An 18,046-nucleotide genomic window follows, 5' to 3' on the forward strand; every position below is an offset into this window, starting at 1 on the left:
AAGATTTACTGCTAATGTTCTGCTTGTGGGAATCTGAGTGTTCTTTATGGTTACATGAAAATTTTGCTCTAACACTTTTCGTTTGTTCAAAATATAGAATATTGACAAGGAATAAGGGGCAGTAGAACAAGAAAAAGAGTGAAAGAAGGAAAAAAGCATAGTGAAAAGATCCTAGGTCATATAGAGAAAGACCAGCAAAAGGAGAAAGGGAAGGAAATGTGGGGTGAGGAGAGGGGGATCGAAGATCAAAATTTGGGGGCATTTTGCATCCGCCCAGAATCAGGAAAATGAAAGTAAATTCTGGATGAAACCTGAAGTTTGAACACCCTTGAAATGCCCCTTTCTCATGCCTCTGCTCCAGTGTCTGGTCCGGGGGCATAATCTAGCCAGGAGGAATGCAGATCTAGGAAATCTCGTGCACCAGCCCATCAAAGCAAGCGCTACTTCTCCTGGGTACTCAGGGAAGTCAAAGTGGATGTCTTCCTTGAAAGTTTGCTTGGCACAGGCATGTGGTACCTCACATGCTTCCAGAACTTGGAATTCAGAGACCGTTTGTTGGCCACATAGTCTTCCCTCCACTTGATGGTACCTTGCACTTCCACGATGTGCCTGAGGGAATCCTGGAGCTCCACACATTGCATCCCATCTGGCTTGCTCAGCGCCTCTAGTTCTATAAGAATCACCTTGGAGTCATTCTGGATGAGGGCACTGTGCAAGGCGATCTCCTGCTCATATGCAAACTCCCTGCTGTGCGTGATGTCAGGAGTCAGGATAAAAATGTGCCGCCTACTCTTTCGTATATTGGTTTCCACTGCCGTGGCTGCATCTGGGGATAAAAAACATGGATCAGGTTTCCTGTTGATGCATTTTTAAGTCTAATGGTTTGATCATGTATGTTCTGAACTTAAAAAAAAAACAACCTGAAAACCTGATACCGTTATAGTCTGACATGGGATTCTGACACTGATCCGTTCTTTATTCAGGCAAGTGGGAACGTGCTTGGCTGGACAACTTGTTATGTTCATTTTCTCCCTCTCACTGTCAGAACATCAGTCCCAAGCCCCTCTTCCTTCCCAGGTAGATGGGTCCTAACTGAAACAGAGTCCTCGGAGCTAAATGGGAATGTAGAGATATTTAGCAGGAGACTTAGAATCCAAGTTCATTAGCTACATGTTGCCCTCTTAGAATGTTAGCTTATGTGTTTAATAGGCCTTAGAACTTTAACTCTTAGGAACCCTTGCTTCTCTGAACTGATTAAAGTCTCTAGGGAAGTCCTGGATTCATGTCTTTTCCCAATTCCCCAGCTCCTGGGAAAAGTGATTTAATCCAGACTAGAAAAATCTTAAGACCATATGCCCTTATCATGTCAGAGTTTATATAGCATCAACTCCATGGTGATGGCAGGTAACGTCTGGATAGACTTAGCAAGAACATGTAAAACACTCAGCTCTCACTGCAAGGAGGTAACAGCATGATCAAAGAAACATAACCATGAATGAAACCACTCACGATATTCTTAGAGGGTGGCAGCTGAAAGACTGCCAATTTGTGTAATGTGAACTAGGGAAATAAATGTTAAATAGTGCCAGGTAGAGACCTTATGTCGGTCAGGATCCCAACATAAAACTCGGCACACTCAAAGGACTGACTTAAAGTTTAATCAAAGGTCAATTTATAAAAGATATGGGCAGATCCCAAGGAAATCAACGAGAGACACTTCAGAACCCCCAACACTGGAAGTAATCAGGGAGGCATTACAGCCCTCCAGGTATGAAGGGGAGGAAGCAGTTATGGAACCTTAATGAGTATGAAAACAGCTGTCAGGAGCCCTTGCTGTGGGAGAGAGGATCTCAGCCACCCTGACAACCTCACGAGATGCCTGCCTCTGACCTCCCTGCAGTGCTCTCTATTGGTCAAACCCAGCATGGAGCAGAGGACAGGGGTGTGATAGATTCCATAATGACCAGCCACCCAGGCCCATTGGATGAAATGGGGTGCAGATTGGATTTGAAGGAGCCAACAGAAGGTAACTAGGAGAGGAAGAAATACACTGATGCAGGCAGTCATGAACTTTTTCTAAGGGAAGAGTGAAGTTTTGGTGTTGTTTTGTCGGATCTGATTATACTTCAGTTGAAGGTCAGAAGACATACTTGAAGGGAGGGTAAGTGGGAAGTCTTCCCATGTGAAAAACAGCACAATGTGGGCCACGCAAGGTTGAGCATCAGTGAGCTGGCATTCACATTTGGTTGGAGAGAGATGTAGCTACCAATGAGGTCAACGGATCTGAGAAAGAAGAGATGAATTTGTGGCCAGGTGTAGCATGTGGTGTGACATTACGAACAGTGGGAGTCCCTGCATCTTCCTGCACAGTTGTGTCATATGAAAAGGAACATTCGAGCACCATGACTTGTTCCTCTTTACTGGCATGAGTAGCCGAAGGGAGAGTCGGAGGAGGGAGAAAGAATCTAGAGGAAACTTGGATTACATTTGCCTGAATCGGTCATTTTAGAAGCTTCCCAAACCATAATGGGGTGATTAACATTGTCCAAATAAATATTCTAGGACAAACCAGATTCACCTTCTATGTATTCCTTTGTATTTATAGATGCTGAATCCTTCTTCTAAGTGGAAATGCCAGGTTATATTCACAGTCTACTAAGCATTTGCTTTATTGTAATTATCCTCATGATGCTCCTGCTTCCTGGTCTCTGAGCAATTTGAGAAGGGCCATAAGGAGGGTTCATATGTACTTGACATAAATATTGAGAGACCAGGAGAACAGCTACTGAAATGCCAGAATTATGACTACCTGTCAAAAGTACATGCACTTGACTACATATGAAGGGACAGAAGACAGCTCTAGTTGTTGTTGTTGTGAGAATATATGTCTGCAAATGCTTCTCCAATACAAGGAAAATAATAAAGACTCTCAGTCCTTTCAAATATTTTACCCAATGCCTCTGGACGTTAAAACAACATTCTTTGTTTTATGAGTGTTCTTTCAACTCTTCTAGAGAGAATTAAGAAATGTCAGTTATGCTAGTGGTAGATGTGGGAAGTAAGTAGGGGCAGTGCCTTGCTGAATCCACATCACAAAGACATCTTACTGTGCCTTCACATCCCTGCCATTCCTGTGAAGATCTCATGATCGGTTTGGCTATGGGGACAGGAGGAGCAGAGAATAAGTATCTCCTTCTTCAGGAGAAATATTTAAAAGCTCTGGTTTTAGGGAATGAAATAATTATTGCAATTCCCTCTCCAACACAGGGAGAAGACCACCTATCTCTTAGGTTTCTGATGAAGGTGAATTTCTGTCTTTAATGTATTTTTAAAAAAAATTTTTTTAATGTTTATTTATTTTTCAGAGAAAGAGAGAGAGAGGACATGTGGAGGAGGAGCAGAGAGAGACAAGAATCCAGAGCAGGCTCCAGGCTCTGAGCTGTCAGCATGGAACCTGATGCAGAGCTTGAACTCATGATCTGTGATATCATGACCTGAGCCAAAGTCAGACACTTAACCGACCGGCCACCCAGGTGCCCCTGACCTTCATGTATTTTTTAAAGTTTATTTTATTTATTTTGAGTGGGGGAGGGGCAGAGAGAGAGGGAGAAAGAATCTCAATCTCTGTCGGCACATAGCCCAAGGCAGGGCTGGATCCCATGAACCATGAGCTCATGACTTGAGCCGAAATCAAGAGTTGGTCACTTAACTGACTGAGCCACACAGGTGCTCCTGTCCTCGATGTATTTTGACAGCTTTACCTTCTCCAGGTAGCAGATCTCTCCCATAAATGCATAAGTTATAGCCACATTTATTTTCAAGAACATCAGGCAGAATCTGGTGAACAAAGTACTCCACAGCACTGACCCTCTCAGGACTATTTGTATAGTTCCGTGGATAGATAACATAAGCATCATAGACCTTTCCATCTGAAAATGAGAACAAGGGAAAAACTTTATTACTTGGTCCTCCAAATTCTCATTTGACTCTTATTAGACATTCTTTACTCAGTTTTATGGTTGGTGGTGATTGTATCCCATCCCCCAAAATATTCTGGAATCCAGGGATGGTGACAACAATCTACTGCCCCAGAAAGTCATCAGAAAGTCAATCTTAATCCCAAAGTTCACCTCTTCACTGTCTCACACTGAATGAGAGAGAATAGGCAAGAGCCTGTCCAGTTTAGCTCACATCATATTGTTAAGTTTGATTAATAATTTATTGAGAAATATTTAAAGTCATGGATGAGGAGTTCTTCTGCTGTTTGGGCCAGATCTCAACTTTATATTTTGTTTGCATGTGCCCCATGCTTACCTCAGGACATGAAAATGCTAAAGTAGAATTTTTTTAATCTGCATTTCCCACAAATCAAATAATTAGCCTTAATTGAGTGGACTGTAGGGAAAATGTGAAGTATATTTGCCTCCAAAGGAAAGAATGGTGTTCTTATTTAGCAGGGCACAATTATATTCTTTCATATGTCTACTTATGTGAATAGATAAGACTCTTTATGGAGTGGGCTTTCTGGTAAAATACACCCACATTCTAATGGTCCCTCCTAAACTGTTCACATCTGGAAAATGGGAACAATTTTGTTAATATTTTGAATTCCATAAAATTTCACCAATACACATTTTCCAAACTGTTTAAACCACTCTGAGCTTGGGGCAGATTCTATTTCTAAATCAATTCTGTTATTGATTTAGTAGGAACAGCAATCCTGTTGGAGAGGAAATCAGAGGTGATGAGATGAATACCAGAACCATGAGGAGCAACAACAAAAGGATAGAAAATGGCTGTTAAGTGAACTGGAAAAAAAAAATCTACTCTTAATACATTTACAAGGAAAATCTGGGTTTAGTTGGCAGCTATCAAGAGATCAACAAGTAAGTAACCATTGGCCATTAGGGATTTTTTTTTTCTTTTGAGGGAGAATTTGAAACTTGCCACTTACCATTCTTGGTTCTGTAAGGTCTAGCTAGGTCTCTCCAGAGCAGAATAAGGTCAATCCAGAACACTTTTAGCATTATCACCATGATATTGATTAGCATTAACAAGATGCTAAATCCTGTAAGCATGTAGTAGATGCTTTGATCGTCAACTATTCAAAAGATGAAGGAAAGACAAAAGTGATCATTACTGTTACTAGAGCAAAGAAAAATAAACAAATATATGCACGCTGACATCCATTGGGAGTACGAGAGATTCATACAAGAGATGCGTTGCTGGAATTTTCATGGCTGCTTTAAGAATCAGTAAGTGAACATTTATGGAGCGCCTTCTCTGTACAAGGCTAGGCGTTGTAGGGGCTTCTCAGAACATAAAAGGTGTCAAGGCTAATGTAAACATAACTAAGATAGGAGGTAAAAGTGCGATTTTGGCTGGCAGAGGTTTTTAGGAGTGCTTGCTCCAGGCTTGACTGGGCAACGAAGACTCCCTACAGGAGGGTGGTCCCTGAAGAGCAGGGAGTTTCTTCTCTTAAGTTTTAGAGAACTGTAAAAAAAAGAAATAAAATGTATTTCTGGCTGGAGCAGATGCTGTGAGCCTGGGGGCAGAGATGTGGTGTGTGTTCTGAGGAACTGGAGTGATCCATTTTGAGGAATTAGTGGCAGACACAGTAAGAAGTGTGGGTCAGGGCTAGGTTCTGACCAAACTTGAGATTCCTGTTAATGTATTTTGTCTTTATCATGAAGGTCACGGGAGCCCCTGAAGAGTGTTGAATGGGGTGTTAACAACAAAAAGGGTTTATATGCAAGATTCAGCTGAGTCATTCCTAGATGAGTCATCTAGGAAGATTTGTTTCTGTGGGAGAGACCGTGGGACCTTAGAGTAAAATTAGTGGGAAGTTTCTGCAATACTTGAAGTGAGAGATAAGGAGGTTCAGACTCCTATAATGATGAAAAAGGGATGGATACACCTGACATTGGGGCATGAAAGAGAATGAACCAACAGGTCTTGGGGTCTTACTCTATCTGGGGCTGGGGGCATTAGAAAGCAGGGAAGAAACAAGAACCATGTAAGCCACTAAAACATCATTGATGGAGAAGTCAAACTACTGAGGGTCTAGGTTCCAAACACACCCCGTTCTTTTCTCCTGGTGGACATCATTTAGCCACCCCTGGACCGGGTCCTATACTCACTTCTGCACAAGGTGCATATGCAAGATGGTTCCCATTTTCAAGCATTAGTAACAGACACATACACACTGAACACAAGAATTGTACTCATTAATAGTATTCTTGGATGTTTTAAGTTTACTTCTCTCTTTAGAGAGGAGATTAAATCTCCTCTTACAAATAGTGCCCCTGAAAGATGAACGTGAGAAGGACCTCCCATGAGATTTGATTATTATAGGGTTCTCCTGCACTTTCAGCTGACGTCTCAAAGCACGGATTCCCAGTCTTGCCATGGACAATCACTTATCCATAGTCACAAATTCTTCCCTTGGCTCATCAGCCTCCTAAGAATCCAGCACCATGAAATGAAGAATGGCCAAAGTGAAGTGGTTCAAAACCAGGGAGCAGGAGGTGTTGCTGAAAATTGGCAGAGAGTTTACTGACTGCACCGTCATCAGTGTAAATGATAAACACTCCCTGAGTAAAGCATTTCAACAGGATTGTCCACACCCTGAACCAGTTCACTCTCTCTAAAAGCCCTACCTAGTGGGAGTGTGGAAGTTTCGGTGAAGTAAGTGTGCACGTGACTGGCTGCTTTCAACAGGAGGAAAGAAGTTAACCAAGACAGCAAAGGAAGTTGAAGTCCAGTATCTTCCTGCTAATGACTTTATACATGTATAAATACCTCTGTATGTAGTGATTAAACACTAAATACTTTCTGAAAGTGTTTATAAACAGGAAAACACTATCTCAATTGGAATCCTGCCTCTAACTATAATATTTGGTAAGTTATTCAACTTCCATTTGCCTTCTGTTTCCTTCTCTGAAAAATTGGATGGTAGTAACAGTCACTTCTTCATGGAATATTGGTCAAATAAATGAGAAATTAAATGAAACATAATTAGACAGGTCCAAAGGAAACAGTGAATAAATGTGTACTACTATTATTATGAGTATCGAATATTTATTTAATCACATCGAGTAATATGGGAACATAAGCTTTTAAAGTTTTGGGGTTTTTTAAAACTCAAGACAGTGTTGTAATTTATTTTGTGATTAGAAAGAGAGAAATTCATTGTGATAAGTTGCTGTAGCAATAGCTTTTGTTTAATTTACACAGTTGTCAAAACATAATGTATCCATGTTTTTTGTGTGTGTGTTTTAAGATTTTATTTTTAAGTGATCTCTATACCCAACACGGGGCTCTAACTCACGACCCCAGAATCAAGAATCATAGGCTCCACCAACTAAGCCAGCCAGGAGCCCCCAGAGTGTAACCATGTGAATTTGAAGAAAAGCAGGGGAAAGGTAGAAAAAAACAAATAAACTAGAAGGAAAAAAGTCACCAAGTACATGTAACATGAAAACAATTCCAATACACAGGTAATGAGAGAATATTCATGAAGAGACAGTATAAGCACACGTAGGGATAATGATGCAATGGCAGTGCCAGGGTGGAGACTGTGACTTCCCCTTTCCTTGGGGAAGCAATGTGCCCAATACCACCACAACATTGCCCTAATGTGATCTTGACATTGTCCATATGTCCCCGGGGGACTCAATTATAACTGAGAAAGCTGAAGCCCTATGGAAATCAATAGCACTCAAAATCAGCTACATTAGTCATGATTCTGTTTGTTTTATTTTAAAAACTTACAAATTGAAGTTTGTTGAAGTCTACATTAAAACAAAAATCCAAAGCACCACCTCAGGCAGAGACTTACCACAAACTCATCAAATTGGTGGTCTTTTTCATCACGCTCAATTTTTTTCCCATCAGGTCGTACTTCTGTGTTTATCCAAATTAATCTGGGCTATATCCCACTTAGGGGTGTAAACTGAGGGTTCAACTCTCCCTTTCGCTATTTGACAAACTCATTACATAACTTCCATTTAGTTGTACATGGAATTACAAGTGTAAAAATATATTTTTCTCCCCACCCATTTACACCAGATTAAATGCATCATCTAAGAAACAGGGTGTCTTTGCCTGGAAATGTAAACAAGTGAGGAAATAGACAGGTGCTCAGGAAGGAAATGTGTGTAAAACTATTTTTGCTGACATCATTGCCTGCCGGAACACACCTACAGGGTGGAAGGAAGAAACAGCCTGCTCCAGAGAGGAGGAGTGCGTCATCACTGACATAGATTAGTAACGTCTGGGTAAGGTGATGGCGGCAAAAAGCGCAATGACTCTTAGATGGTCTTCTTCCTGTTTTGGATTCTTTACAGACAATGTGTCCTCCTGTCCCCTATACCCAAGACAGTTCATTCGATCATTCTCTACATCTGGCCCCCATTGCCACTGATTATTTGTGAAAGGGAATGTTAGTTTTAAAAGATTGTATGTAGTGTCTGATCATGATCTATTGAAGAGTAGTCAGTTTCATAGTTTTGTTATAATTATATTTTATTGCATCAAATTATAATGAAGTCATTAGAGGCACGCTAGATTCAGATGAAACTATAGGGAAGTTATAAATAATTTGGCCTTTCCAGGTGACTGGGAAGGTTATTCAACCTAACAACCGTAAATGTAAACTTCTGTTTTGTTTATAATTAAACCTTATATCTAGAGCAGTAGAAATGTACCAAAAGAGTTTTCCTTGATAACTTTGGTGTGCATTCATTTATTCATTCAACACACGGTAGATACCCAGCACTGCCCTACAGATGGAGGACACGAAGATGGACGAGATGCCTTTCCTGACCTCACGGAGCCTACGGTTGTGTTCAGCAGACTCTCAAACAGATTGTTGTAAGTGCACTGAGTGTGGAGATAGAAATGGGGTCCTACAGAAATACCTGGAAGGAATATATACTCCAAACTGGTGGTCAAGAAAGGCTCCTTGTAAAAGGTGGTACCTGAATTGCATGTTGAATAACAGAATACAGAAATGAGTTTCATCTGTATTTAGACTGGTAGTTACCAGAGGTGGGGAAGAGGGGGGAATTTTGGGGCGTCTGGGTGGCTTAGTTGGTTAGGTATCCGAGTCTTGATTTCAGCTCGGGTCAGGTCATGACCTCATAATTCATGAGACTGAGCCCCACGTTGGGCTCCTTGCTGACAGCCTGGAGTCTCCTTGGGATTCCCTCTCTCTATCTGCTCCTGCCCTGCTCATGCGCCTGTGCACACACTCTCTCTCAAAAATAAACTTTAAAAAATTAAAAAGATACATAAATTTTCAAAAAGACAGAAAAAGAAACACATGTGGCTAAGCAATGTATGTGGTGACATAAGTGATAGTTTATCTGTATAACTGAATACTGTGAAGCCATTAACATTTGTGTTGTAGAAGAACATTTACTCTCCTGGGAAGACTTCTATTATACATTAAGTAATTATAAAACAAGCTACAAAACCTTCTATGTAACTTGTATAAAAACATCTTTATAATCAAAATACATCTGAAGAGAATTTATACGGCAATACAAAGGCCCAAGAATCTCCAAGGCAATCTTGATGAAAACAAAAGTGGAAGACTCACTCTACCCAAAATCAGGGTTGATGTTAAAGCTACTCTAAAGGGATAGAGTAAAGTGTTAGCACGCAAATCATTTCTCTTAAAGGGACAGAACGCAGCGGTCACACACTTTTTCTGGAACGGACCAAAGGGTAAACACTCTAGGTTTTGTAAGTGTAAATAAATAAATAAGCAAATTTACTATTTTATAAAATTTAATAATGATAGCACGTGGTGTCTTTATTACAAAGTTAGTGTCTACGATTTTCTTACTGGAGTGGGCAGTAACTAAGTACTTGACCTTTTTATCCACTTTGGCAGCCTCACTAACAATTTCTTTGTGACAAAAAAAAAAAATGATAAAAGAGAACATGTTTTTAACGTGTCATAAAAGTCATGAACCAAAGACCATGTTCACAGTTTACTATTAGTGTGTTGTATTTCGTATACAGAGACAGAGAGAGCTAATGAAATCGGAAGGATGGCCAAGGAAGCAGTTGGCTGTTAAGGAGGAACCAACAGGAGAAAGTAAGGAGGGGGAGAAGAAGGGAGAGGAGAGAAGGGGAGGGGTGGGAGGGGGAGAGAAGAGAGAGGAGTAGGAAGAAGAGGAGAAGGAGGAGGGAGAAAAGGAAGAGGGAGGAGGTAGAAGGAGAGGAAGGGAGGTTGGAGGAAAAAAAGAAAGTAAGGAGAGGAGGAGGAAGGAGAGGAGAAGGGGAGGAGAAATACGAGGAAGAGGGAGGGGAGGAGGGGGGCAGAGAAGAGAAGAGAGGCCACTAGGCACCAGACTACAAATGGTCCATGTTCTTAAGAGGAGAAACACGTTTTATGAGATGGGCCGCTTGTTTGTCTCGAGAGACTCCCCCTGGAACCACACCCCAACACATTGTCCTCTAAGAAAACGATTTCAGCTTACAGCTGAGGCAGCTAACTCGGTGACCAAAGTCTCAGAAACGCTTCTTACTTGGACATCTCCTCTTTAGTCTCACGGTGTGCCGTATCCAGCCGTGCAAATTCATAGCCAGGCAGGTATACTCTGAAGATAAATCCTCTTCTCTCACAGGCTCTATTCTTAAAACGGTGCTCAGACAAGTCAACTCATTGCTAGAACTAAGGAGGCAGTCTGTTACTTTTAATGCTTACTTTGCAGTTGCAAATTGTGTGGGAGGAGGGCGGGGGTGTTTTAACTTCGAAATAAAAATACCTTTGATTTTGCTCCTGGTCCACGTGAATTCTTGGTTCTCCAAAGTCCTGAACTTTGCTTCCATTCACCCTCCACAGGATGCCGGCCATGATCTGAGAGCCTTTTCCAAAGCACGCAGAGCAGGGTATGTTTGCTGATTTTCCTAGATGGGAAGTGAAGAAACTCACCAATGAACTTCAGCGCTGCCAATAGTATTGCATTTAATGTGAAAAAAAAAAAAATCGCTGAACGCCTGGTGCGTGCCAGGAATTGATTCCATTCCCCTTCCTCATTTTAGCACTTCCATGTCCTTGCCTCCACCCGCTTCGCTCACAGTTTGGAGGAAGCTCCTCTCACCTTCCGTGGAAAGCAATGAGGTGAATAACTCTGGTCTCACCAATCCCACATTATAAGATGGGGCTTCGTTTTACTATAGATTGGAGTTTCTTTTTAACTTCTTTCTTCCACACCTTCCTCCTTTTACCAAATTCTCTGCATCTATCTGTAAGCCACCTTGTTGGTAAAACTGTTTTGCTTGACCCAGCTACAATCCCAGTATCTAATCATTCAAGAGTGCTCCCCATTTCTACTCCTTGTACTTGAGACTTCCTCTGCCCAGAACTGAAAGCCTGAGGGCTGCCCTCGTGCTGGGGATGCATTCGGGCATCCCTTACTGAGCCCTTGGTTCCGGGGTCAAGAATTGTGCATCTGAAGAGGGATGAGGGATGCAGAGTGTCTCAAAAGGTGATAACGGTATACACAAATGACTAAACCACAAGGTATTCTAGTGTCCTATAGAAAGGTTGACAGATGACATGGGAATACAGAAGAAGTCATTCCAGACTTCTCTGGACTGCCACACTGCACACAGAAATGGTGTCTTGGCACCTCATTACATGGAGACTCCTGTGGTGCCCATGGCAGGGAAGGAGGGTGGCACGGGGAATGGTATTTGAGCTCAGTGTTGAGAGGTGAGAAGGAGAAACAACATGGACAAAAGGGGGAATGAATGTGGAAATGCTGCCGATCGGTGTAACAACTGTGAGATGGTCGGTGTGGTGGGGACCCTGGGGCAGGTGGGGTTAATAGCTTCTGATGGGCCAGATTGTGGGTAAGAACGGGGTCATGAAGGGACTTGGTTTATGGACCACGAACTTGGGTTGTATCTCATTTCCGGTGGGGAGCCCGAGAAGGGGAGATGGACAGAGTCAGAAAGCTGGAGTTCTCAATCTTCTATCACTGATTATCTACAACCTTGGGCATATCGTTGATCTTCCCTGAGTCTAAGTATCCACAAGCATAAACTGGGAACAATATCTGCCTCCTGGAGCGAAGTAAGAATGAAATAAGATAGTCTGTGTGAAGTACCATGAGATACAAGTGCAATACAAATGTAACTGCTGGGTATCCCTAATATTAGCAGGTGCCCGGTGGCTGTTTCTATACGTGACATTTCATTTAATCCACAAGACCCATTGTGTTAACTGCGTGACCCACACTTGGCCAATCCAGACCAAGAGTCACGTGAGAGGATTCTCCAGGTAACATTTACAGCATTCTTCAAGTTTTCTTACCAATTTCCACTTCTTTTGTTTCATTTTGTGGAGGGGCTACAATCACTGGAAACAACGAAAAGCCTTCCTCAGCTTAAATCAAAGACAAAGAGAAAATAAATATTAGGATAGCATTGGATGGTCATCAATATAAAGATTGTATTTTCCTATTACTATCTTATATCATAGCAATGTTTTTCACATTTTTCTGACAATGACCCACGGCAACAAATACAAACACACAAATGAAAAGAAAACATTCAAGGAATACTTTCTCTTACTACTTACGATATTCTTTCATATTTCCTATTCTCTTTTATATCATTAAAACAAATATTAATTAATCTAACACATTAAATTAATTGCATGACTTGGCAATTGCTAGAAAACTATAATTCTACAGAATAACAGTGCAGGAAAGAAGCTTTCAAAAGCTGCATGAAACACTAGCACACATACGGTACTGAATAAATGCTTGTTGAATGAAAAAAAAAAGCCCTATGAAAATGATAAACACATAAGTCCACACTTCTGCTCAGAGATTTCCACGACTGTGGTCCTTCCTGTAAGGACATTCTAACTTCTGTGGCACTGATGCCTTCAGTAGGTGAAGGAGCACTGCTACATTCCTATACCCCTCGATTCTCATTTATTTCAGGATAGTGTGATTAAGGACCCTCATGGTTTCGGTGTTTCATAGTGAGAAACACTGATAGAAATGTGGTCTAGTGGTGCTTATTTTATAAGGAGAGCATCACAAACCTCCCAACCAAAACTTGTCTTCACAATCGCTTCCTAGTGAGAAATCTTCCACACTGACTGGTGCCACTTCATCCTGTGTCCACAGATCAAGCGATGCTAAGGGGACTGTGACTCCTTATAGATTTGACATGCTTGATGGTGAGGAATTTCTCTGAATAGACTTTTATACACTTTAACATTTGAAAACCAGTTTTTTAAGGATCCAATTAGTAACTTGAGGCCATTGATAAAGTTGAATGAATTGCAAACCAGGATTGTGTGAAAGGTGAAGTGGGATGGCATCAGTTATGTCAAGGGGTTTTGAAATGGAGCCAGGAGGCCATTACGGAGATGCATCTCCTGTCCTCACTGGTGGAATCATGGACTTTTAAACTGACCAAACCACAAATATTACAAGAGGAAGCCCAAACACCTGCCACTTGGTTCAATAAAAGACTGCTTGTGTGAGAGCCTTAGTAACCAGTGATATTCAGTGAAGATTAGCCTTCTGCCACCAATATCCATCAAAAATCTATGTAAACACTGTATACAGGCATTCCCTCTCGGCTTTAAAAGCCCTGACTTTATGGGGCCGCGGGGTGGCTCAGTCAGGTAAGCGTTGGACTTTGGCTCAGGTTATGATCTCCTCGCTTGTGAGTGAGTTTGAGACCTGCGTTGGGGTCTGTGCTGACAGCTCAGAGTCTGGAGCCTGCTTCGGATTCTGTCTCTGTCTCTGTCTGCCCCTTCCCAGCTCACACTCTGTCTCTCTCTCTCTCAAAAATAAATAAAGTTTAAAAAATTTTTTAAAAGCCCTGATTTTGTTCCCTAGTGGGACACCAGGCTGGTTGCTACCCAGATCTGAGTACCCCAAATTGCAATTCTTTAATCTCAAATAAACACTCTTGCTTAGTTACTGCCTTCTGACAATTTTCAGTTGACAATTAAAAACTACCTAGCAGTATCTCTACAGTTCTTTATAGAACTTCTAAACTTCTAGTCTAGTTAGTTATATTAGAGATTAAACAGAGTTAATCTTGCTCTCCAAATACTTGTATTGCCATCCCCCCACAAAAACAGTTCATTAAGTTGGCATTCAGATCATGCTATTTTTGAAAAGTTGAGTCGTAGAGGAGAGAACAGGTTTGGCTTTAGATTAGTAACGTAATCTCCCCCTAAAACTTCTTAAATCTTGACAGTGCACTTAGAAAAGCTCTTTGTGCTATTGTAGAGAATGTGCAGGATAAGATGGAGCTGGAGGATATCTCAGGGAGGACCGTGAAGCACAGTAGCACCCACTTATCCCCAGTTTCTCTTCTCACGGTTTCAGTTACCCACAGTCCACCTTTGTCCATTAAGCTTAAAATGAAAAGTCCATGAATAAACAACTCATACCTTTTAAATTGCTCACCGTGCTGAGTATGAGAAAATCTCACACTGCCCCACTCCATCCCACCCAGGAAGTGAATTGTCCCTTTGTTCAGCAGATCCACACTGTATCTGCCAAATGCCCATTGGTCACTTAATAGCTATCTTGGTTATGAGGTTGACGGTCATGGTGTGACACTGCTTGCATTCAAGTTATGCCTTATATTACTTAATACCCCCGAAGCACAAGAGTGGCAATGCTGGCAATTCGGAAAAGTCCAAGAGAAACCATTAAGTACTTCCTTTAAGTGAAAAGGTAAAAGTTCTCGACTTAATAAGGAAAGACAAAAAAAATTGTATGCTGAGTTTGCTCAGATCTATGGTAACTTTTATTACTGTCTTTTGTTGTAACTGTTCTATTTTATTACTAGATATTGTTGCGGATCTCTTGTCGTGTCTGATTTATTAATTAAATATAATCACAGATATGTATGTATGTGTAGGAAAAAACAGTATATATAAGGTTCTTTGGTACGATCCCTAGTTTTAGGCACCCATTGGGGGCTTCAGAATTATCCTCTGCAGATAAGGGGGTCTTCAGTACAGTGAAATCAACAAGAAGGGCACAATTTCTCCACATATTTTTATATTCAATTTTGTTAAATTGAAAAATTCCGTAGCTTACCCTTCACTGTGAGTGATCTGGTCGCCGTGACACTATAATTGACTCCATTTTCATTGTGTATAAATTTGCAGGTATAATCACCTGTGTCCTTGCTCGTTGCACTGTCAATCAGCAAAAATGTCTTGTGTGGGTGATACCTTGGTCCTTGAAGAGCTTTACAATCCTGAAATTAAAAACAAAAATTCCCTTCCATTTTCAGTAACTCTTCACTTGCATCTACTTTGTGTAATTTTATCTGTTTCCCCAAAGTTTTCTTTTACCTTAAACCACTCAATAGGTGCCGTCCAGTTATACAAGTCAATCGTAGGACAATATATCTTGGAATTTTTTTCTGATCCAGATGTTGTTGAATACATCAGATGATCTGGAATATTGCAATCTGGCTGTTTTTTATATATGGTGACATTCACATAACCAGTCTTATTGAAGGTAGGGCTATCAAAATAAGCCAACCGATTTTCAAAAAGTTACTCAGCATTATGAAATAACCGCATCCCATTCTAGCTTTTACTAAATGTTACTTTTGCTCTTCAAAAAATTGATATACGATGGCTCTTTTCGTATTTAAAAATATGTATTGAATCTCTTTGTGTTGTATTTGAGAGCAAACATAGCCCCTGTGGTAGCCCTGAAAATGACCCCCTCATCATTTCTTTATACATTCTACGGGCTGCCATGCCAAAAACCGGCATATTATAAAGACAATTAGTATTGAGAGTTTACTATGTAGCATTCTATGTAGCATTATATGTAGCATATAATGGTGGTAACATTATACCATATTCTCATATGGATGCTTTGAAGTGCGTTATATTATCATGTGTATTTTACAGATCAGGAAACAGAGGGACAGAGAAGTAACTTGGTGTCACACAGCTAACTAGTGTCAGAGCATATATTTGAAACTGAAACTGGTCTACCTTGGAACCTAGGTGCCGAACTATACACATCCTGCATTCCGATGTAGTTCATCTGACATATTGTATGTACCAAATAAAGGTACAGGATCAAAACACTTAACAGTATCTGTGTAGGTAAGTAATTTGCAGGCACGCAATCTTACATGACCCTCCTCAGCTTATCTTTCAAGTTTAAGGCACTGGTAACTGCCTTATTGCACCCACCATAGGCCTCCTTGATGCCCAACACCTAGATTACTAGGTCTTTCTGCTGGTTTGTTCCAGCCAAAGTGAATGATTGCTCTCCATTCTTTCGGTCACTAGGAAAGCTAGATCTTTTCCTATTTGGGCTACAAATTCATTCTCGCAATTCTGCCTCTCAATAGTTCATAATCACCCAAACCCCAACCCAATGGTATCCCTAGAAGTACCCTTCTATTCAAATCACTTTGTAAATTCAACTGTTCCAGAAAGGTCTAGGAAGGGAAAGAAAATGAGGACAGCTCAGACTATCAACTATCAAAGACAAGGGAGCAAGCTGAAAGATTATGGGTGCCTACGGGTACCTTCTGATAACGCAAGTGTAAATTCCAGAATGGTGGACTTTGGCCGGGAGAAACTTAAGACGCTCCCCTGAGGCAAGTACATGATTTCTTGTCTGGGTAGTGATGCATTTGTTGGTTGAGGAATACCAATCCACAGGGTATCGAGATCTTTCTTGCCTGGGACATCTCACAATTAAAGCCTCATTTTCTAGGCCCCAGGATGATTTGCCTGTCAAAAACAAAACAAAACAAAAACCATAAATGTGATCCTGACGTGATCATATAAAAATATTCTAACTCCTATACTCTATCCTTGCAGGATTAAATTTAGAAGTGGGTCATTCTTTGTGACTCTCTAACTGACAAAGAATAAGTAAGTGATTAAGATCTTTTATGAAATGTCTTAATGGGCACCACAGACAGATGGATGACCTTGGAGCTAAGCCTCTCACGCTGCCTTCAGTGGAGAGCAGCCACATCTACCTCTAACAAAGCCAGCTGCAGGTCAGCAAATGCTTGCAGCACCTGCCACATGCAGGCAGCATGTCACATTTGGATGTATTTAAATACTTAAAACTAAAATTATGCTATATTCTCTTAGATTTGTACTAAAGAATGACTGAAGAGCATTAATGAATTTTCCATGTTCCAATTCAACTGCAGCAACCAGAAGCAAGCGGGTTTGGAAAAAGGCAAATGTTTTGGGGATCATTTCATCACAAATTTAAACACCTTTCACTGAAAAGCAATACTTACTAAACTTAGCTGCCGTGGAATGTACCAGAATTGTGGCGAGTGCCAAGCCCCAAAGTCTCATTGTCAGGTTTTCAATCCAGAGCTAGTTGGTAACTAGCTATTGAGGTTGTTCAAGGCGAGCCTGTGACATGCGATGGTAAAGGTCTCTTCTAAGAAGTAGATGGTGGCCCCTGAGATTTTTAGTTGGAAAGCGTTTTCACTGCCTCAACTGAAACATAAATTGTACAAGATCACAAGCAAAGTACTTATTGCCAAGATTTTTACTATTTCAGTACCCCCCACAAGAGTTCAATGGTCACAGCTATTTATTAGATGTATCATGGCAGCATTTCAGACACAAAACACTGCACTTATTCCCACTGAACCTTTGGGTCACGTAGGCATTACTGTCATCATAATATATCATGGTATCATGAGAATGTACTGGCAGAAGGTAAATTAGAAGGAAAGAAAACTAGTTTCCATTTGTGAAACAAATTAGAGCTATAAAACTCAACAGACCCTAGAAAACACAGTGTTGTAAATGGTAACACAAAACCACAGATTTCCACCCAGGCTGGGGTCTGCTGGCACACAGGCACAAGCCACCTGCAGGCACATATTCGAAGAGTCATCACAAAGCAGCTAAACTTAGAGGGAAGTGACAAGTAACGCATTAATCAAGTAATCGCCCTGGGCACTACACCAGACCCTCAAAAATGCACCCCTGCCTCAGTTTGTCCCCAAGATTCACTAAAGGTAT

The 18,046-nt window shown here is 41.0% G+C and overlaps 1 protein-coding gene across 1 annotated transcript; it reads right to left on the reverse strand.

The window, feature by feature from the left end:
* Nucleotides 1-440: 440 nt before the first annotated feature.
* On the reverse strand, nt 441-17,403 carry IL1RL1 (interleukin 1 receptor like 1). Its single transcript, XM_077749366.1, has 10 exons — nt 17,305-17,403; nt 16,570-16,777; nt 15,365-15,539; nt 15,105-15,267; nt 12,335-12,406; nt 10,782-10,923; nt 10,542-10,687; nt 4,955-5,101; nt 3,762-3,929; nt 441-826 (listed from the first exon to the last, which is right to left on the reverse strand). The coding sequence occupies exons 1-10, from the start codon at nt 17,363-17,365 to the stop codon at nt 441-443; spliced, it is 1,668 nt and encodes a 555-aa protein (XP_077605492.1). The 5' UTR covers nt 17,366-17,403.
* Nucleotides 17,404-18,046: the final 643 nt, after the last annotated feature.

Source organism: Crocuta crocuta, unplaced genomic scaffold (assembly GCF_008692635.1).
Source record: "Crocuta crocuta isolate KB4526 unplaced genomic scaffold, BGI_CrCroc_1.0 scaffold118, whole genome shotgun sequence".
Taxonomy (NCBI): Eukaryota; Metazoa; Chordata; class Mammalia; order Carnivora; family Hyaenidae; genus Crocuta; species Crocuta crocuta.